Source organism: Spea bombifrons, chromosome 7 (genome assembly GCF_027358695.1).
Source record: "Spea bombifrons isolate aSpeBom1 chromosome 7, aSpeBom1.2.pri, whole genome shotgun sequence".
NCBI lineage: Eukaryota > Metazoa > Chordata > Amphibia > Anura > Pelobatidae > Spea > Spea bombifrons.
Window position 1 is genome coordinate 45561413 of NC_071093.1, and position 21519 is coordinate 45582931.

Genomic DNA, 21519 nt, shown 5'->3' on the forward strand with positions numbered 1-21519 from the left:
TCATATATATACACTCACAATAATTTGATCTTTGGTGACCTTTACTCTTGGTCCCCTGATACCGTATTAAATCCCACCGCGCATGATGCTTCCCCAAAAATCTATTTACCTAGGACCTGGACTAGCGCTTGTAACCGTGTACCGCTGAAACCGGGCGCTCGTACCGAACCCAGTCCACTTCCCGGACTCTCTCTCAGTCGGGACGCAGCGCTTCAGACAGCTGGTGTACCTTTTACACCATCGCTAATATCGTACATTGTAACCCTGGGGGGGGTGGGGGCACAAGTTTCTGTCTGCGTGAGCGAGCCAAGGACTTACAGCATGGCACCAGTAGTGACCAGTATGACTGGGTCTGGGAAACGGTTAGGAAGTACCAATAATAAGAGCAGTAGGTACCATACTACACAGAGGGCCGGTACTTGCCTACCATAGGCAAGACCTAAATTATTCTCAGGACGTGGCGCGCGTTGGGGAAGCCTGGCATGCCGGCCACGTGTTGGCAGCTGTGCCAAGCAAGGTGCCGTTTAAAAGGCCAGTCTTGCTGGCATGTAGTGTACCATGATGCGCCAAGCCTTGGCATGTAAAAGCGGGCAACAAATACTCAGGTAAAGCAGGTTTAGCGCAAACACCGGAGGAGGAGGAATGGCGGGAGGCGAATCTCCGCTGGTTCGTCACCGTGGGCCGCGTCCGATCACACAAACGAATACTGGTTGTTCACAGCTCTGGCCCGAGAAGCTGCGCTGCTGGCGTCGCCGGAGTCCTCCGCGCCGGCGCCCCCTGGCTGCAGCTGCTGAAGACGGATCGCGGCCTCGACCTGCTCGTCGACCGGCGTTTCCCCGTCTTCGTGCTGAGCGGCTGGCGGCTCCGGCGGGGGTCTGCTCACTTGGGGTTCATCCGGAGGGGAGGAGCTGAGCTGGTACCAGGGGTGCTGCTGGGTCCCCTCCATACTGTGGTGCCGCGATAAAGGGTGCGGGGGCAAAGGGGGCGGATTACGGCTGCTGGCTGCCTCTGCAAGAAGGAACAGGAGCAACAACAGTATTTAGACTCTTTATAGGGTCCTATACATTCAGAGAAAATCATGGCTCACTCCCCCCCCATCTATCCATACTGCCTGATAGCATAGGTGGCAGGGGGCATGGATTCCACGTCGGGACGCCCCTTATTCCATCCCGATTCTCACCTTCCAGGGACGACGCACTCGGCGGGAGGGACCGTGACAGGGAGCGCGTATGGGGCATGAGTGGTTAAAGGCAGCACTTACATACAGTCATTCGCTCCAATGGAGATGGGGTTTGATGGTGAGTCTGGGATGCGGTGAGGAACCTCACACACGGTCGTTCTACTGTCAGCCCTGTCTCGGCCTGCAAAGAACAGACGGGGGGCCAATCAGAGAAGAGGGTGGGGTGAAAGGGCATGGCAGATTTGGGGGGAGACGGACAAAAATGGCCGGAGGTGTCAAGGCCCGCGAGGTAACCCCACCGGCATCTTCTCCGCGATCCTCGGTTCTTCCAAAGAAAACAAACTCATTACCAGGAGGTCCTGTCCTGGCGTTACAGTCATTAACTTCCTCATTAAATGGGGGCGCCGCTAAACATACAAGGAGGGCCAACAGCATGCGAACGCCATTTAAACAAACATTAGCGATGCAAAAAATACCACCAAACAATAAAAAAAAAATATATATAAATGCAGCTTTTGGTTAAAGAAAACAAGAAAAAGGTCCCAAACATTTAAAGCTCGTGGATACATAAAGTATCAGGAATCGCCCACGACGCCGACCTGGTTCTTTTACCGTCTCTCTAGCTCAATCTTGGAAGGCGGAAGCTTTTGGAGATGACAATGGGGGGGCAGTAAATTACCTGGGCAAAGCTTCTGGATTATTTTTTAAGAGAAGAAATAAGGCATCGACATCTTCACCCTTTCCAGAACACAACCCCCAGCCCCCCCCGCGCTCATCCTGATCATTCTCCCGCCAGAAACAACTGAAAGGCACCTTAAAGTTCCCCAAAAGTTCTCACCATGCAGCCGCTGAGAAGACACCACATAACTGATAAGCGTTACGTCGCTGGAGCCCCCCGATTCCAGAGGGATGGGGTGCACACGGAAGTGTTCCAGCATGTCAAAAATGGTCTGGAACCAGAGATGCTGGACGCGGCACTGGCCCTCGTCATTCAGGGACAGGCGGAGGTGCTGCAGAAGGACAAAGATCATGAGGAGCTTTGGAGGTGGCAGCAGAAGACAAACAGGTAGAAGAGCACGGCAGCAAACCCGGGCTCACCTTGGCTTTCCCTTGGAAGTTAAAGGTCAGCACGTACTCCCCGCGCCGCGTCTCACTTTGCCGAACTAAGAAGACCCCGTGGCTACTGGTGCCACCTGCCAACACAAGCTGTGCGGCCTTCAGCCGGGACAAAGTGCCGTGAAACCACTGGTACTCGGAGAGAGGGTGCTCCACATCCGCTGGGTCCGGCTCACCTTGGAACAGGAATGAAGCTGAGGAGAGAAGGGCAGCTCAGGAAACCACTTCAGGCGCTTGGGCACGAGAACACAACACTTATTAATCTTAATCCGGGGAGGAAGACGACCTAAAGCAGCTCCCCGTAACAAACGGAATCTGATACCTAACCGCTGCCATCCTACCTGCCGTGTCAGGTGTATCTGGAAAAGGGGCGCCGGTGGCATTCGGAAGCCTCTCTGCTTCATCGATGGGGGCTCGAGGAGGCAGCTCTGGGGGCAGGAGCTCCATGGAATCAAAATGCGAGGGCGTCATGGAGACAGAGCTGGGGGAGATGGAAGCCGACGGACGCTCCGACAACCCGCCATAAGCTCCTGAACAGAGAGGGACCGAGTTTAGCCGCGAGGAAGCTGTGTTAAACCCGCTATCAGCCAAACCAGCCCAATTCCTCCTGCCGGTGGCCTCTACGGGCTTTATAATATAAAAACACTGAGGTCCCAGGTTGAGGAAAATATCAAATTATCAATAATTTTTTTGTATTCAGATTATATTAATGTTTCACACAAATCAGTATTTTTATCTGCATTCCGCATGTTCATTGACGTTCTACGGATGACAGAGGCCACAAATAATGGTAATAATGCTGGATGACAAACTTTCTAAACCAAATGCGCCGACCCTTTCTGGACACAAAGAATTCACGGAGGATCTATAAGCCAAGACGGGAAAACCCAGCGACCGGTACCTTGACAGAGCTGTTCGTTGCTCTCCGTGGGTAAAAGAGGTAGGTCCCGGCTGGGCATGCTTTCTGAATGGTTTATATGAGGGAGATCTACAGCATCGGGCACAACCCTGTAAAGCAAAATGACAGATGAGTGAAGGATAAGCCAGGGTACAAGCGAAGGGAGAAACCGCGAGAGACCCACGGAACATAATCTCAAAAAACGCAAACCCCACAATCATCAGGTTAAATATGACAGAAGGTGTCCGTTGCCACAAACATACAGGACCTGTAGCTTCATGGAAACGCGGCCAAGACTTCATTACCAACCGGGTTCTCCATAGGACAGATCTACGGGTGATGGAGGAGGAGGAGAGGGGCAGGACGAGCTGCTCACCTAGAGGTCATGCAGTCCTGTATGTCAGAGAGCCAAGACTTCATCTGCAGAGAGTCAACGGACTCAAGAATATATTCCGAGAAATTGTCAGTCTGTCCAGACGGGAAAAAACAAACACGAGGTAAGTTACAGGAGAGCGGAGAGAAAGCCCCTCTTCCCCAGCCAGGTCATCCCCATGCTTTCCTGGCAAACTTTAAATTATTGTCTTAGTTTTGGCACCATTTTTTTGATAAAAAATAAATAAATTTAAAAAAAACCCTGAAACAAACATTAAATAAAATGTCAAACGTCCTTAACATTAATGAAACCGGTCCATCTTAGTATATGCAAAGCGTCCAGGCCTTAGCAAGACAATTGTTGCTGTTTTTGCAGCAGGTTACATAACAAACGGTGGCCGACGTTATCTCCGTGCTGAACGCTTACTATCCCCAACGCGGCATTTTACCTTCAACACAAACGTGTTTTCCTTGTCTGGCATCTCCAGGGGAGTTGTGGTCCGGACATCCAAGATGGACGAGCACGGAAAGCAGACCCGTGGCTTGGTGGCCTGGAACAAGAATTTTTGAAACAGGTTGAACGGCTCTATAAACGAAGGATAATGGGTTCCGTCTATTAATAAAGAGGCCAGGTGGCAATATTGACTGCAGAGGCTTATGGTTCACTGGTGGAATAAGGACAGCGACATAAAACCAGTCTGTCACAATTATCAATAAAGCTTGTAAGTGTATGTGTGTATAATATTATACATATATATATATAAAATATCAGGATGTAATCCCCTACTAATCAATCATGTTTCTCACCTTGGGAGGAATGTAAAACTCCATGACGTATCCTTCACCCTCATCGTTGGCAGCCTTGCGCAGGATTAGGCGGCACTTCTGCCATCGTGCCCGGCTGCTACTGTTGACCTCTTCGGCCAACACATAGTTCAGAACCCCTTCGCGTTTCACATCCTTCGGCTCGGCTCTAGGGGTGGGTGGTCTGCTCAGCCGTAGCTTCTCAAACCTGTGAGTCCACCTCTCTCCTCCGACGCGGCTGGCTGAAGAGTTGCAGTTGCTGTTGGTCCCCCCGGAGGTCTCCTCGGTGGGAGATTCTGCGGAGCTTTTCCACTGCAGGATCCCGCGGACGCTCCCCCGCACGCTCCGACTCACGTTGCGCAAGGAGAATCGTTTCTTCAGACGCGGCTTGGCCGTCGCCGAAGATGTAGAAACGTCTTCAGAGCTGTGGGACTGGCTACTGGACAGGCCGGAGGTGATGCCAGAGGAGTCCTGCCGGGGCTGCGTCTCTACGGGCGACGCCAGCGAAGAGTCACTGCATGTTTCAGACAGGTCCCTATTGGAAGCCTGCGCTCCGGTGAAAGGCGCGATGCTGCAGCGGGTGGGAGAAGGGCCATCCGGAGCTTGGGTCTTGTTCACCTCGGTCTCAAAGTGCTCCACAAAATGCTCAGCAAAACGCCGCGAAAAGCTGCTCTCGGCCCCCGGTGTGGCGTACTGCGGGTTTTCACTCAGAAAAGCCCGGAATCTATGGGCAAAGTCCAAGGCAGCAGCGTGCGCGTGGATCTCGCAGAACTCCTTCCAGTTGGGCGATGGGGACGAGGAGGAGGAGGCCTCCGGGAGAAAGCTGCCATTCATCATGGGGGTGCCGGCTGGATCAGCTGCTGTAAGGAAGGGAAATATATAGATTATTACTTCTATAGCGCCGACAATTCCCGCAGCGCTTCTTACAGTCCCCACATTCTACGGGTTCCGACAAAACCAGACGTGACAGCCTGAGAAGAACAGATACGCAAGATAACGAGTGCCGGGCTCGCAAGCTTACAATATAATTATTAGAAATTCATTTTTATATTGTATTTTTTTTTTTGCTTTATTTACAACATTTCAATAAACCTGGTAGATATTTCCATCGGCTCTTCGAATATTTAACACATACAGAGGACAGCGAGACATTTAACCCCCTGTGATATCTCCTATATACGTTAGTAAGTAGACACCGACGTGCCTGACTGTACTGAAGCCGTTTGAATTTTATTTACGTTATCTCTGAAGGTCTCGCTCTTTATTTCTGATTTAACTCCTTACTTGAATGTTTGGTTTCGATTGCAATTTATTTTTTTATATTTTCACTTAAGGTGTTTTCCAGATTGATTATTTTTCATTCCTTGTGAGATTATTATACGTAGAAATACCAAAGCATAATAATCTCACAAGGAATGACAAATAATAATACTGTGTAGCAAGTTCGTCGCGTTACACTGTAACCTCCCGGCACAAAACGACAACGTGGCAAAGCGAGAGATACAACGTATCCGGTACGATCCTTAATAACACAGAGAAAAGCGGAGGCTCGTGATTTGTATTTTTCAGGAAACCTACAAGGCGCCTGCATGACTTTGGCCCAACTTACTAGAAACACAGAACCAGCTGGCAGATCGGCCCCATCCGGCCCCCGTCTAGTCGCCCGTTTCTCCTGCTGTAAAGACTCAAACCTTAATCAGTCGTTGGTCTCGTCTTAGATTCAGGAGCCGTATGTCTATCCCAGGCATGTTTAAAACCCTCACTGTATTACCCTCTACCACCTCTGCTGGGAGGCTGTTCCACTTATATAGAAAGACCACCCAATGCAACCCAGATTATACACATCTTTGTGATCACTCTACCTGTGTCAAAGCAGGCATGCAATCTGATGTGTACACCGAGATCCCCGCCCCTTTTAACCATTGAGAGGCGGAGTCCGCGGTGTGAGTCACCGGATAATCTTACATCGTGTCCATCTCTATTCTTGCGGGTTTACTAAGAATTATTTGCCGAGTCGACAGGCAGCCCCCCGGCAGACGGACCCTAAAATATAACCCACACCCTGAACTTATATTGTATATCTGATGGTGAACTGCGCGACCGCTACTTGCTAAAAATAAAATGACCGATAAAAGTCACAAATAGTCACAAATAGCCATTTATATAATATATTATATAATCAATTAAAAGGCTCCGTACCTAACGTGTGTGAAATATATATATATTATTATTATTTATTGATTTATAGAGCGCCATCTAGACAGGACAGAAGAAGTGGTATATAATTATTATAGAAAAAAAATTATTTTTAGGGAAAAACTGTGTGCGATGCGGTTTGCTATGACACATTAGCTGCATTAATGATAAATATAGTAAAATATTACTGATCAATATGTAACAGAAACAACTTGTAAAGAACAGAGTAAACAAGCGGGCAGCCATGAAATGTTTACCTCTCTGGATCCCCTTGGCTTCTCCCCATCCTGTCCCGGGCACTCTCTGCGCAGGGCCCCCAGGATACGGCCCCTGGCTGTGGGTAATCCTTCTGGGTTGTGGCCCCAGCCTTCCTGCGGGACCCCCTCACAGACTGGTTTATTGCCCCGTGGACTTTGATCTAGGCCAGGCGGGGTCTTAATATCACCAGACACCTGAGGTCAAGGATTTATTGCATTAAATGCCTCTGTTTCAGGGGCTACTTAGGCGTTCAGTCCTCTGAATCCCTCATTAAAAGCTAGGATGTTGCCCCACAGGATCCTATGGTGTCCCTTACTAGGGGCCCCTGGGATTAGAGCCTTTAAATTGCTGTCTAGCAGGACCTCTCTGGGTTAGTGGGAATCTCTGTCACGGAGGCCCCAGACGGTCAACCGTACAGTGTATACTGCACCCCTTCGGTGAGTGAGGGGCCCCTACGGGGTCTCAAGAGCCACGGTTCTCCCCGTTTGGCTGCTCCCCCGATGTGTGGCCGCACCCTGGCCCCTAGGTAGGACCCGCCCTGTCTGGGGTTCTCTGTAGCCCCGCGGTCACGGGCTCCGGGTCCCTCTTGTTGACTAACTCGTTTCAGTCGCGTTTCTGGGGCTGCGGCCTCGACAGTGAGGCGCCTGCGCGGTCTGCGTGACGTCACCACGAGCACCAGCGAGGTAGCATGTAAACAAGGCCAGAGCGCCGCACGTACCATAGAGCCGCAGTTGGTGGCGCGCAGAGCGTTTCTGGCAGCCATGCTACTCCTCCATTCTGTGTTTGGTGCGCCCAGCATGCCCTGGGAGGGGCAGTAATCTCACCTGTGCACATGCAGCTTCCCTGACTCCTTATGTATTACTTAAAGACGTTCTTTCTGCTTGGACACAGGTGGCCCCCACAGCCCTAGTATAGTTTATATAAAGCTATGTGAATAAGTATAATACTTTTGTACCAAGCATCTCTGGGACAGCTTATTGAGAATGTTTAACAGACGTTGGCGCCGTGATGGCAGAGCGTTCTTCTCCCGTTTAGCATAAATCCATTTCTTGTGTCTGAATAACACTGATAGGAAGGGCTCATAAGATACCTGTAAAGAGCAGTGCCCTCCATAGAGACCACCGCTGGTATGATGCCAGTGGTCTTCCACGCGATTATTATCAACAACCCATGGAAGAGCTCCCCAGGACACCTTCTCTGTTCTAGAGAGGTCTTACCTGGAACCTATTCAAGAACACTTGGCTAATTAAAGCCCCGGTGGAGTCAGGAAGCTAATCATACTAGCAGGAGCTTCTGTAAAAAGTGATTCTGGTGCTAAAATAATAATAAAAAAATGGTCTTATCGCCATAGCAACCTATGGAACGGTCCAATCCACAACAGTTGCATGACCTCCGGTGAGTTTATCAGTCGCCGAGCCACGCGTTGACCTTTGTCATAAGCCTCTGAAGAAGCAAAGTCGTAAAGTCAGATCAGAGCTGTTGGTTTTAAAGGGCAGAGGTCACGTGACTTTGTACCGCGCCGCTATGAAAGATGTGTGAATTACATCAAAGCCTGAGGACAAAGACAATAGTGAGCGACGGCTCAATGTAACAACGTCTCCACTTCATGTGCTTCAAACCTCATTAAAACCCTAATCAGCCGTTGGTCTTGTCTTAGATTCAGGAGCCGTCTGTCTATCCCATGCATGTTTAATACTCTCTACCACTTCTGCTGGGAGGATGTTCCACTTATCTACCACCCTCTCATTAAAGTAAAACTTTCTTCCATTCCATCTCGGCCTCTGACTCTCTAGTGTTAGTTTCCGGTCTCTTGTTGTAACGTTTCTCCTCCTTTGAAATATATTCCCTCCTGTACTTTATGTATTTAAATGTTTCTATCTGGATTCTGAGTACTTTAGATGCTTGATATTCCATCTAAATAATGGAAAATGTAAACCCGTTTGCTCGCTTGGAATCTCGTAGATCAGTCGGTGGTTCTGGACAAGAAGTCTCATAATTGACTGCGATCAAAGTCTGAAAAGGATTATCGCGCTGGAGCCAATCATAAAGCTTGGAGGGAAGAAGAGAGATAGAGAGAGAGGATGGGATAGAAACATTTACCCACATAGAGGCTTAGATAGGATGTAAAGAAGTTTTACTTTCCTTAGAGGTCGGTTGATGAATGGAGCAGCCTACCAGCAGAGGTGGTAAAGGGTAATACAGTGAGGGGATTAAACATGCATGGGATAGACATACGGCTCCTGAATCTAAGACGAGACCAACGACTGATTTGAGTCTTTACAACAGGAGAAACGGGAAGTCTAGATGGGCCGATGGGGGCCGATCTGCCGGCAGGTTCTGGGTCTCTACCATCAGAAGACATGCTGGGCAGACAGAACTTGGCGTCTCAGATGAGGGTGCGGCTGTATCTAGTAGGTGAAGCCGGTAGATTCCGGGAAAGGGACCGATCTCACTGCATCTAAAAAGAACGCTTTTTCAGATTCCTTTGATCTCTTTATTTAAACGCGTTTTCCAGTATAGATGATGATTTCCATAGAATGTGACATCAGAGGCGAGTATGAACTGGAGAGAGTGCTTATAAATTGGGGATCCCTCCCTGCATCCAAGACAACATTGTGGGCGAGAAATCCGCAGATCGGGGTCACCGGGGCGCGATATTCCCGAAGAGACCGTCAGCCTCCGAGGCCTTTCTTTCCACGGCTAATACGACGCCTCCATTTGGCCTCCTGTGACCATTTCTTTTTAAAATAACTAGAAAATAAAAGTAATAGGGTGAACATGGACTGGTATTCGAATGGTTAATTCACCTGCAATTTACACACATTATTACTTTTTATTTAAAGAGCGCCAGCACATGCCGTGGCGCTGTTACAGTAAGGAGGGGTTGATAATAGCATGAAGATGAATAATGTGAGCATGTTGGGGCTGGTACAGAAGGAGAAGAGCGACCTGGTCTTGTGAGCTTACAATCTTTTAGGCTCACAAAACTGTACAGCGAGGTACATTCCGGCCACCGCCACTCAGTTGGGTTCTGCCGTGAGAATACATTCTGGACCGATACGGCCGCGTCTCGTTGACCTGGGATCTGATTGGTCGCTGGTGTGTGAGGTCAGCTGAGACACGAGATTTATTTTCCTCCAAGAACGTCTCGGTTTTCGATATTTCAAGGTCAACAAACCAGATCCCGCTTCACGCCCCTTCCATTGGCCCGCTCCGGGCTGGATCCGGTCATCCTTCCAAAACCGGCCCAAACCAGCTTTCATCTCAAGGGTGAATGCTGCCCTGACCCCTAGGAAAAGAAAAAAAAAATAAGGAATCTATACGTTATTTACATTATTAGTAACGCAATGAACATTACATCACTGCAGGCCACGGTGACCAGTGCTACGCCATGACATCAGCTCATAGCACAACAAGGTAATGTGACGCACTATAGTGATGTCATTAAGGGCTTTGGGTGTTAATTATCTGCATTTTGATGAAGCAAGTTTGTCTAGAAATATCATTACACCGAATCTTTTCATTTAATTCCCGTTTTTTATACCGGAATACAGAAAGCACTGCGATAGATTAAAGGCTGGCTGCAAGCGCAGGGGACTCATTAGCCTCAGAGCGGAAGGATACTGGTTTGTGTGAAACGCGGAGTGATCCCAAACGTAGGCGGGATTGCGCCAGGCTGGCATGGCGGCCGTGACGTCACGTATTTGCAGAAAGAGAGCGGAGTGGAAGAGTTGAAGCTAGCAGAATAAAATGACGCATAACGGGTAGTATCAGCACAGGAGGCCATGTTAGCTCCGATAAGCCCTGACATAGCAGCACACACCGCCAGCGCGTAGTATACACGAGCATATAATGTGCGCGCTCTGCCAGGTAGGGGCTCGTGCACCCGCAGCAGAGTCCCCGCCCCTTCCTCATACGGTAGCGCTCCCTTGATTGGCAGGCTTCAATGCGCGCTCCTTCGCTTGAGGCGCAGTCTATTGGTCGTTTTTTTTCTGCGGGCTGTGACCCCACCCTCCTCTGTATCGCGCGCCCAAGGTAGACTTGACTAGACGAAGGGTCAGCGGCAGAAGCGCACGAGCCTCTTCCCACTCCGTTGATTGGTCGCCTGCGATCCCGCATCAGCTCATTGGCCAACGGCAGTCCCGTCTTCGCTCATTGGGCCGCGCTGGTCCCACCTGTTTTCGTCGGCTCCTCCTATTGGCTCCTTTCGTCCCCTTGCCTGGCCACGCGCAGTGTCTCGCGGCAGCGGTTAGAGAGGGTCGGAGCGCGCGCCGCTTTTCCTCCATTATTAGCCCGCAGAGCCGCTACTTTGCCTCGGTGACTTCGCCTGCAACCCTTGCGCCCCCGGAGGGACCCGAACCGTGTCCGGCTGCTCGTCCGGTCCAGGGTCTTGGAGTTTCCCTCGGGACATGCTGAAGCAGCAACAACCGGCACCGTCAAGCCGCAAACCAGCCGTCATGGCAGTGCCCGGAAACGGCTCCCCTGGGAGCCCCAACGGTAGCCTCCCTTCTGCTGGAAGCCGGGGCCAGGAGCGTGGCGGAGCCGGCAGGTGAGAGTCTGTGTGGCCTGGGCTACGGGAATGGGAGGAGGACCTGCAAGGGAGGTTGGAGAGCCGGTTGCATCCCGCGGGTTGATTGACGGTGTACTAGCCAATCAAGGGTTCCGGTAGGGGCGTAGTCCTATGGCTACGGTCACGTGAGGTGCTTTCCTTTGGCTTCCCCCTTATTCCCCGGGCTTTCCCGTTACCGGCTGTACGCATGCGCTCTGTGCAGCTACACGAGCCTCCCGGTGATGTGGGCGGGGCTGCCGCGTATTGGCTGCCAGCTCCTTCCTGGTTAGAGATGCTGGGGTTATTGGGGTGTGTGACATACACAGCTTGTCAAACCTCTTTGTCTCCGAGTGGGGGACCCAGGCGTTTAAACCAGTGATGTACAGCCAGCCTTACTGGTCAAACTGGGATGGAATCACCCTGATGCCCTGTGGGGTGTTTCATGGGGCAGACATAATGTAAACCAAGGACCAAGCAGCCTGGTTCTTATCTGCTGCCTCAGGTGGCTTCCATATAGGCATATCTGTACGTTTTATTTTGGTCAGTGTTTATACCATTCGCATAGAACTTGCCGGCAGATCGGCCCATTCGGCCCCCGTCTGGTAGCCTGTTTCTAATAAGACTCAAACCTTAGTTGTTGGGCTTGTCTCAGCAGCCTTATGTCTATCCCATGCATGTTTTTTACGTTCCCATGCTGGTTATTCTCTACCACTTCTGCTGGGGAGCTATCCCACTTTTCAACTTCTCTCTGTTAAGTAAAACTTCTGTTTCTTCTAAGTATCTGACCCTCTGTTAGATTATGGCCACTTGTTCTAACGTTTCTTCTCATGGACGTGTCGTGTTTATAGGATGCAGAGGCTTCCCACGTGTGGGGGTTTTCTTGCAGGGCCAGTGGGGTTCCTGGGGTGATGCCCGTCTAATGGGGTTGTAGACGTGTGTGTCGGAGGGGTTGTCGTGGTAACGAGGCCCAGCTATGCTTTAGTACTCCATAAGAATGCTTTTTATTGTAACAACTGCTTTATAAACCCAAAGCAGCTGCTGTACTTCATGTATAACATAGAAACTCAGACCCCGCCGGCCCCCGGCTTGTCTTAGATTCAGGAGCCGTATGCCTATCCCATGCACTGTATACCTTCTCATGCCCCCCACCCATTGTATGGTTCAGGTCCTTACATTTTTTTTCTTCATTGATTCTTATATCGGAGACAGAAATTCCAGCCGTGGGGAGCCCGAGCCGGCTCGCTTCTAATTCTTATGCCTAAATTCTCATAGCGCTGAGCTTGATCCACTTAGAGCAAAAACGCTGATGTACATAAGGGGGTCTATTCACTAAATCGAGAGCCTCACTATTCATCATGAAAGAGCAACACCAGCTGGTTTTACCAGCATTGAGCCGGTGCTGATCTGGCACAGAAGCTCACTGGGGTTGGGTTTTCATGATGTAAAGCGACATCGAGGATAGACCAGACCCCCGTTACATAGTTATATGCGGCTTGTAATACATAACATATCATGACAAGAACATGCGCAGAACCTGTCCGTATGAGCCCGACTCGCGTACGTGGAAAGCTAGCGCGGTGCCTCGTCTCTCATTAACGTTCATTCTCTCTTTGTTTTAGGGGCAGAAGCATCGTGAAAGGACTCCAGCCTCCGGTAAGTCATCCGGCGCGCGTCCCGCTGTGATGATTGTATTGGGCTGAGCAGGAAGGGCAGTTCTGGGAAGGGCAGTAATTGGGTTTTGCCCCCGGCTGCAGCTGCCCTCTGATTAATTGATCTGGAAGCAGCGGAATGCGAACATTAATTCATGTGATACTATCTCATCTCATCAAAGTAACAGCTCTTGGTGGTTCATCTTCTCACTGCCTGTTATTGCAGTTTAGGTCTAACCGATGAAATGAACGTGTATTTTTTATGTTTTTTCTTCTTCTAGGTGTTCGAAGGAGTTTATAACAATTCCCGCATGCTGCATTTTTTAACTGCTGTTGTGGTGAGTATGAAGCTGTGATTCTTGATCCTTCACTCTTTCCGATCGCCAAGTGGTTTCCGAAGCCTAGAAAATCATAAATCATAAATGGACCTTTATTACTGACCCCCCTAAATGTGCTGCGCAAGTCCTTCCAGGCTAATGTTCGCAGGCAGCGTAGCTGTTCCCATTGACATGAAGGTATGGAGAGTCTCTTGCACAAGGAAAAAACTTCCTAAAACTTTTTTGCTGTTTCGGGATGGTGATGGGAAGCGATGGCTTCTGGATGCGCCTCCTGCCCGTGGAATGAGGTTTCTATTTGGGGGGGGGGTTTGGCTCCTCGGCTGTACAAACTTTTATTCCGGTCCTGCAACTTTCTGAATGCGATGAAGATGCGAGCCGTATCGGCGCGGCTGCATAAAAGGGTTTTGTTTTTTGTTAAAGGGCTCCACGTGTGACGTGAAGGTGAAAAATGGTGGCGTTTATCAGGGGATTTTCAAAACCTTAAGTTCCAAGGTAAGTTTCTCCCTTTTTTGGTTTCACATTTTTTTTTTTTACCTTTTTAGTGAGATTTTTGGTAACGGAGTACAAAAAACAACCGCTTCAATGACATGGATTGTTCCTCACGTAGTTAACATGCATTAGATGGCTGCTGGTTTGTGGAGGTGGTGTAGCTAACCTAGGAATATAATACGACGTGTTATCTCACAGTTTGAACTGGCTGTTGATGCCGTACACAAGAAGACAAACGACCAGGTCGTGGGTCCGAAACGAGAGGACATCGTGGACACCATGATTTTCAAACACTCCGACGTCACGCTCGTTCACTTCCGCAATGTAGACTTCAACTATGCTACGAAAGGTACGTGAGATATCGCGTGTAGCGCCTTCTCCTTCGCGGCGGGGGTCTCTGGCAGGAGGGCTTTGCGTCTTCCGTGTAAAAGCCGCTTCTCTGATGTCCTGTTATGTCGCCTATTAAAATAGAAGGGTAACCTGTTTGCACACAGGCATCGGTGCCCTGCCGGTTGGATCTGACTGGTTCTTCTCCTGTCCCATCTTTAGATAAATTTACTGATTCCGCCATCGCCACGAGCTCCAAAGTGAACGGAGAACACAAAGAAAAGGTTCTTATGCGCTGGGACGGCGGGGAAAACACTGATGATTATGACCTGGACTCGGACATGGTACGTGCAGCTCCGTGTTCTCGGAGGATTTGCAGCCTCCTGCTTGGTCTGATGAAAGCTCTTGGTTCCTTTTCTTAAAAAAACAACTTTCTCTGCATTACAGTCCAATGGCTGGGATCCGAATGATATGTTCAAATTCAACGAAGACAATTATGGTGTGAAGACCACCTATGACAGCAGCCTGTCTTCTTACACGTGAGTTTGGCCAAGTAGGCCTTTAATGGAGATGGTATCGTGTTTGTCTCCTTTCTGCCTTTGTGACTGCTATGTCTTTGTTTTTTTTTCTTGTTACTAAAGGGTTTCATGATCTCCTGTTCATTTTCTTCTTTTTGACAGGGTCCCTCTAGAGAAAGATAACACTGACGAGTACCGGCAGCGGGAAGCACGGGCGACCCAGCTAGCCAGAGAAATCGAGTCCAGTCCTCAGTACCGGCAGCGGATTGCCATAGAGAACGATGACTGCAAGACGGAGGAGGAGAAGCACAGCGCTGTCATACGGCCAAACTCTGACCGCGACAGTCCTAGTCTGGGCTCCAGGTCAGTCGGCCAACCTGTGTCCTCCTTTTAGTGATGCGTTGCACACCAGTTCTCTGTCTACACTGTCTCCCCGCACACGTTACACACATCGAACGATGAGTCTGTTCCCCGGTCTAACGCCACGTCATGGTGTTATAGGCTGTTAATATCTTTGCACCCTGTCGGTTATCGGCACTTTATTCCTGGTTTAAGCTCTGTGAGTAAACTGGTGCTTCTGTTTCAGAGACGGGAAGTACGTTCCCCTTCCTCAACGTGTCCGGGAAGGCACACGAGGTGGAATGAGAAGTGGCTCCACACGGGGAGGGCGACCAGGAATGGGATCCATTACTCCACGTGGACCTTCTCAGCATTATCCGGATACCAGCTCCAGTCCGGTGTCGGAGCAGAGAGGCATCAATGGGGGTAAGACAAAGCTTTCTCAACTTAGAGACAATGTATTACTCTCAGATAACGAAATCCTTCGGCGCACGCTTGTGTGTAAGATTAGAGCGTCCGCTCACCTGACTGATCCCCAAATCAGACTGTGAACTTTAAATGTTTATTTTCAGGGCCCTCACGGATGTCTCCCAAAACTCAGAGGCCAATAAGATCCTCAAAGCCTATGTCTTCTCCGTCCAGCCGCCCTGGAGAGGTGTCCACTTCCCCATCAGGTGAGTTACTTGCTGGCTGAAGACGTGCAATTTATAGAAAATATGTATATTCAGGGAATGTGAGGCTGTTTGTCGCAGTGCTGTTCAGCGGACCTCGGCGAGCGGCCACGCTTGCTTTCCCCTATTTATTTATCTTCCTCCTGTGGTACAGCTGCCTCTCGTGTCTACTCGCCGCTCTCTCCAAAATCCACCTCTTCCGTCGCTTCCTTGGAGAATGCCGTGGCGGCGTCCTCTCCGGCTTCCACTCCTGACTCTCGGCCACCGGCAGAGCCCAGCGTGTCCGCCAAACCTCCCTCTCCCAAGAGCGTGACCCCAACCTTACCCGGGGAAGGTGAGAAGAAGTCTTGTTTGAAGCCGCAGGCTCGTCGTTTTTTTTAACAATGAAAATCTTGACCTTGGCGCTTTCGGTTGTGAAAGTCTTGTTGGTGTAACGAGTTAGTGAGTGAAGCGAGTGAGATGGAATCACGAGCCCCTTTCACTAGTATTTGTACAGATGATGCACTTTACGGTTTATTGGGTGTTATTAGCTAATGGGTCATTTACAGTTAAATGCTGTACTTTTTGCACTGGAACCCCTGTCAATTGAATAATAGAGATGTTTATATATATTTTTGTCTGTATTTATACCAATAAAGTGTTTTCCATTATCCTGCTGATGCTTTTCCACTGCCAGGCCTTTTTGCTAGCGGTAGAGGACAGGGCAGCCTGGGAAGGGGGTTCGGAGCCGGGCTATCTTTATAAAAACATTACGCTAGCCGGGTACTGAAGAAGCCGGTCTCACGCGCGACCCAATGGCCTGAGCCTTTCCATATTTACCCAGATTTACTTATTTATTTAAAAGCCAGTAATGATTAGAGAATATCTCACCTGGCGGATGGTTAATTTCTGTTTTCTCGATTATGTTCTGAAGAGCAATTTACAATTCCAGCAACAAAGCCAGCGTAACCCTGTGCTATACAAGTCTCTTTATGTTTGTGGCTGGGAAGCTCTGGGCCAAAATATGCAGTTTTTAAAAAGGGGGGGAGGATCGATTATCACCAAAAGGCGTCCCCTTGTACATCAAGGACGGCCAGCGGGATCCATATGCAATACATACTTTGTCACCATCACAGGTCTTGCTGCTATGAAATTCATGTAATAGCCTTCCATCAGTGGGGTGGAATAATCTGAGAGACCCTTCCATGGTATAATATAATCTGCTAACACCATTAGCTGGTAACAGGATTAGATTCCCTATAACGCCTAAATAACGCTGTTGATGTTTCCCAGGGGGGGGTTCCCTCCAATTTTATTCCCTTCCCCGATGACACGGAGCGAAGTATTTGTGTGGTTGGACGGTTACCTTATTCAGGTTGCCTTTAGCGTGATGCTTGAGGAATATATATGGATGTAAACTGGCCCAACAACCGTTTCTAAAGATTAATTCACGTTATTCAGGTAAAGAGATGCCTCCTGTGGCCTCTAAAGAGTCGAGCCGCGCGACGGAGCCGACGGCCCCATCTGATACGGTGAAGCCTTGTAAAGGTGAGTGCTGCCTCCGCTCCTTACCCTCCTCCCCGTAAGGTTTGCCAGCAGGCACATTAACTGGAGGATACACTGAGTGGTCCAGCAGTTGAGTTATACTCGGATGATATACTTAAAGCTCTTCGTGTTCTTGCTATAACTTTGTCCCCCTGTTTGCAGTGCTGCAGACGGAACAGAAGAGGATTCAGCTGGATGAGCTGCGCAAGTTTGGTGCCGAGTTCCGGGTGAGTTTCTGGACCCGTTGTGTGTCTCCTGAAGCTCGGTGAGTCTCGTGGATGTCGTCGCGTTAACTGCCTTCTCTGTCTAGCTCCAGGAAAGCGCCGGTCCGGATTCCGCCGCCGACGGCTTCCCGGGGAGGCAGAGAGACGCCTTGGACAGTAAAGTCACTCCGGCAGATCTGGCGACGTGCGAGGTAGCCGAGCCCCTGAACATGGTGCAGAAAGTCGCCGAGCCGGCGGGAGACGCCAAAGACGAGCGAGTGTGCGAGAGCTCCGAGCGGCAAGACGAAGCTCCGAGCCCGTCAAGCAAAACTCTGCCAGAAAGCAAGGAGGAGCCTGCGGTGTGCGAGTACGTGCGCCACGGAAGAGAGAGCGCGGGGTATAGAGCTGTGATACCCCTAGGATGATATGCGTATATGAATGGATCTCTTAACTCATTTTCTTTTCTTCTTTCTGCCTTTTAGACAGGTGAAAAAATCTACCCTCAATCCCAACGCTAAGGAGTTTAACCCTTCAAAGCCTCTGCTTGCTGTGGTAGGTACCTGAATCTCGCGTAAATGGAGTATCTAGTAATAGATCTAGTTTAATATTTATGCTTTTATATTAACGGACAGCAGTAAAGTGATTTCCTCTTTCTTGGTTTAACAGAATAAAGCGACTAGCACGCCAACCTCTCCTGGACCAAGGAACCATTCCTCTGCCACCACGATCCCCATGCTGGCTGCGGGGCAGAGCGGGGTGTACAGTCCCTACATCTCCTACATCCCCCAGCTTCACGTGAGTCCCGCGCGCCACAGCCGTGTTTAAATAAAGCGTGCAGCTCGCAGCTCTGTGGATTATCTATGGGGTGTCGGTGATGGTGTTCAGTGACATACATCACGCTGCCCTTTTTAACAGTCGGTTGCCCCGTCTTGTTTCCGCCAGGCTCCTCAGATGTATTCGTACCCCGTCTCTGGCTCCGTTCCTGGACAGCAGGGGAAATACAGACCAAAAGGTGAGTCCGGCCACGTCCGTCACACGAGGGGATTCTGGGGAGAGGTGTCCGCGCCGCGTACTGGAAACTTCCGTATTCTTAGCGGGTTTTGTTGCCGTTAGTCTTGCAAAAGTACTCTCGAAAATGGCTATATTTAGTTCTGCGATCCGTAATATTTAGTGCGGCTGATGTAGGGTTTGTTCGCTGTGGGATTAGTCTCTTGTGATGAGTTTCTCACTTTTTGTCCGCTTTTTGCAGGATCTCTGCCTCCGCAGCGCTCGGACCAGCAGAATTCCGCGCCACCCATGATGCAGGCGGCTGCAGCCGCCGGGCCGCCCCTGGTGGCCGCCACACCGTATTCCCCCTACATCTACAGCCCTCAGCAGTTCCCGGGGCAGCCAACCATGATGCAGACCATGGCACATTATCCTTCCCAGGTGAATTGGACTTTAAATATGATGTCATCTCCTGGCTTTTAAAGAGGAAATTAACCCCTCGGGACAATGTCAGCAGGCCGGTCCGGGGAAATCGGGGATCTCCCCTTTTAACCAGCCCATTAATGGCCGGCAGAGCTTACAGGGCGCTGATCGCCCGAGAGGGCTGACTGGCTCCCTATTTATATGGTTTAGGAAATGCAGCTCCTGGGACCTGCCGAGTCGGTCTGTCCCAGAATACCCCACTGGGCCGGAGCGGTGGGTTTTTATTATTCCTCGTTCATTTGCCCATTTTGAATAAGTTATGATCGTATTTCTACTTGCAGCCCGTCTTCGCACAGATGCTCCAGGGTAACCCGCGGATGATCACATCTGGCAATCACCAAGCCCTGGTGTCTTCCTCTAACAGCCAGTACCCCCCCACGGATCAGCCTGCGCCGCAGACGCTGTACGGTGAGTCTCCCCGGCGCCGCATTGTTAATGGTGGCTGTTCGTTGCATGTCTGTGCGGCGGGAAATGACGCTAACGGGGATTATTTGCTTGCAGCCACAGTGCATCAGCCATACTCTCACCATGCCGCTCAGCTTCACCCGCAGCCTGCTAGCACCCCTACACAGAACCAGCAGCAGTCCCAGCATGCCAACCCCAGCCCCGTACAGGTGAGTGCTGTCCGAGACCGGCCCACACGACTCGCTGCGAGGGAAAAAGCAAACTAATATTTAATATGCAGAGAGAACCAAAAAATGTCTTGGTTTTACTGCTTTCTGCAGCTGTCGTTTTTTTGATCGGTTTCCAGATTGTCGTTCGGGTTCTTCCAGCGGTTCCGCTTTTGTTCTGCCCGGTTATCGGCCGTCTCGTTACCGCTGTAGGCTCGTTGTTTATCTGGCAGCGTATCGATAATGTAGCCGGCTAAACAAAGTCCCCTCTCGTCCTCCTCTTCTTCCTAGCACCAAGGCGGGCAGCCTCCACACCTGGCTAGCGGCCAGCCCCAGCAGAGCTTGTACCACACGGCCACATTAACGGCCACTCCGCCGTCCATGACTCCTGGGCCCACCGCACAGTCCCCGCAAAGCACGTACCCGCAGCAGGCAGTGTATGCCATCCATGCCCACCAGCAGCTCCAGCACGGCTACGCCAACATGTCCCACGTGGCTCAGGTACTTCAGTGCGTTTAATTTTAATCTTCCCGCCGCTCTTTCCCGCGGATCTGCGGATTTCTGATATTTACCGTGTTCTGATTGTTCTTTAGGCTCATGTACAGTCTGGAATAACCGGAGCACCCCCTCCTCCCCACCCTGGTGGTCCTCACCCTTCACATCCTGGCGGCCCCCATCCTACGCAGGTCATGCTCCTGCACCCCTCCCAGACGCACGGCGGACCCCCACAGGCTGGAGTTCAGCAAACAGGAGTATCCAACCCCTCGCCGTACACCTATATACAGCATCATCAAGGTATGCGGCAAACGGAAGGAGAATGTGCGCGCCGGATAAACGATCAGGAGAGAGTAATGGATCTCAATATGGATCCAGTCTTTACAGCAGGAGAAAATGGCAGAGTAGATGGGGGGGCTGGCTGGGGCCGATCTGCCGGCGGGTCCTGGGTTTATATGATGGTTTTAGCTCATGCTGCCTGGTCGTTATTTTTATTTTTTGTTCAAAGTTAAATTCTATAAATATATGAAATACCCGTCGGTCTCTGTACTTTCGGCACGAGGCCGGCTGTCGTTTCTTGCATTGACGCTCGTTCTTGTTTTGCAGTTCAGTCTCATCCGTCCCAGCAGCTTCCGTACCACCCCCCCGGTAACTGAGCTTAGCGTCAAACTGTGAATCTACCCCTCGGCACATTTCCAATCCACCCCCCAGCACCTGCCCGGAGCCACGGAACCCGCCTGAGGCCATCTACACAGACCCCGGGCATGCGCAGACTTCCTAAAATGAATTGGAAGACATCTGGGGGGGGTCGATGTGCGCGTCTCCTGCTTCAACAGCCCTGTCTGGGCAAAAGTGGAGCTAACGGCCCCGCGGAGGGCATCTCCTGGGGTTTTTGGGTCCTGCAGCATGAGGCAGTTTTTGTCCTTTTTTTACCGGCCCCTCGCGGATACCCCTTTTTTAGTTTTTTGGTTTGGTCTGTGGGGTGAGGGTTCCTGCCTCTCATCGTTTTACAGAGACTGGAATAAAACCGCGTTTTTATTTTTTATTTATAAAAGGAAATCGGGCTGTTCCGAGGCAGTTTTGTTTTCAGCTATTACCCCCTCTTCCTCCTCATCGCTCATCCGCCCCCCCGGAGTGATGGACTACTTTTACTTTTTATTGAATAAATATTTAAAAAAAGAAAAGAAAAAGAAACTACAAAAAAACTTAAAATCCCAAAAATAAAAAAAAATAAAGTTTTAACCCATAGTTTCTTTCTTATTTTTCCCTGGATCTATACGTTCTGTATATTTATATATTGGCGGAATCTTCTATGGTTTGATGCGTCCGGGGGGCCCAAAATTTACATGGCTTTTAAAGGTCTTCTTGTGACCCCTCCCACTGCGGCCGCTCTCGCTCGGACCTCCCCCGTTATTAAAGGGCTACTGGAGCGTTTGCGAGGGTCCCGTGAAAACCTGCGCTGCTGTCACCCCTCGGGGCTGTAGAGAAGAAACCGCGGAGGTTGCGGAATCC

The 21519-nt window shown here is 50.3% G+C and overlaps 2 protein-coding genes across 7 annotated transcripts; one reads left to right on the plus strand and one right to left on the minus strand.

Annotated features, from left to right (window-relative positions):
- Positions 1–516: 516 nt before the first annotated feature.
- On the minus strand, positions 517–7051 carry SH2B1 (SH2B adaptor protein 1). 4 transcript variants are annotated; one of them, XM_053471196.1, is made up of 10 exons: positions 6824–7051; positions 4374–5230; positions 4016–4117; positions 3571–3662; positions 3198–3304; positions 2638–2826; positions 2279–2490; positions 2019–2190; positions 1262–1361; positions 854–1008 (listed from the first exon to the last, which is right to left on the minus strand). In XM_053471196.1, exons 2-10 carry the CDS (start codon positions 5205–5207, stop codon positions 990–992), a joined length of 1827 nt encoding a protein of 608 aa, XP_053327171.1. In that variant the 5' UTR covers positions 5208–5230; positions 6824–7051; the 3' UTR covers positions 854–989. The 4 variants fall into 4 exon arrangements, with proteins under 4 accessions (XP_053327169.1, XP_053327167.1, XP_053327170.1 ...); XM_053471194.1 differs by lacking the exon at positions 1262–1361 and having other exon boundaries at positions 517–1008; positions 4374–5227; XM_053471192.1 differs by lacking the exon at positions 1262–1361 and having other exon boundaries at positions 517–1008.
- A 4029-nt stretch (positions 7052–11080) lies between these two features.
- On the plus strand, positions 11081–21255 carry ATXN2L (ataxin 2 like). Of its 3 annotated transcripts, none has more exons than XM_053471549.1 (23): positions 11081–11373; positions 12993–13026; positions 13304–13360; positions 13781–13852; positions 14048–14198; positions 14399–14520; positions 14624–14715; positions 14857–15057; positions 15281–15459; positions 15606–15707; positions 15859–16038; positions 17145–17231; positions 17391–17455; positions 17539–17828; positions 17914–17983; positions 18098–18226; positions 18347–18443; positions 18681–18859; positions 19183–19309; positions 19403–19515; positions 19804–20013; positions 20106–20307; positions 20614–21255. In XM_053471549.1, the coding sequence occupies exons 1-23, from the start codon at positions 11234–11236 to the stop codon at positions 20661–20663; spliced, it is 2949 nt and encodes a 982-aa protein (XP_053327524.1). In that variant the 5' UTR covers positions 11081–11233; the 3' UTR covers positions 20664–21255. The 3 variants fall into 3 exon arrangements, with proteins under 3 accessions (XP_053327524.1, XP_053327525.1, XP_053327526.1); XM_053471550.1 differs by having other exon boundaries at positions 18374–18443; XM_053471551.1 differs by having other exon boundaries at positions 17539–17798.
- The last annotated feature ends 264 nt before the right edge of the window (positions 21256–21519 follow it).

Excerpts from the sequence above, each read along its gene's own strand:
- SH2B1 (XM_053471194.1), bottom strand. The coding sequence starts at position 5,207 with ATGATGAATGGCAGCTTTCTCCCGGAGGCCTCCTCCTCCTCGTCCCCA. Across the intron at positions 3,305-3,570 it reads CAGGACTGCATGACCTCTAG|GGTTGTGCCCGATGCTGTAG; the intron begins GTGAGCAGCTCG and ends TTTGCTTTACAG. Across the intron at positions 1,009-2,018 it reads GTCTTCTCAGCGGCTGCATG|AGGCAGCCAGCAGCCGTAAT; the intron begins GTGAGAACTTTT and ends TCCTTCTTGCAG.
- ATXN2L (XM_053471549.1), top strand. The coding sequence starts at position 11,234 with ATGCTGAAGCAGCAACAACCGGCACCGTCAAGCCGCAAACCAGCCGTC. Across the intron at positions 13,853-14,047 it reads TCAAAACCTTAAGTTCCAAG|TTTGAACTGGCTGTTGATGC; the intron begins GTAAGTTTCTCC and ends GTTATCTCACAG. Across the intron at positions 20,014-20,105 it reads ACATGTCCCACGTGGCTCAG|GCTCATGTACAGTCTGGAAT; the intron begins GTACTTCAGTGC and ends ATTGTTCTTTAG.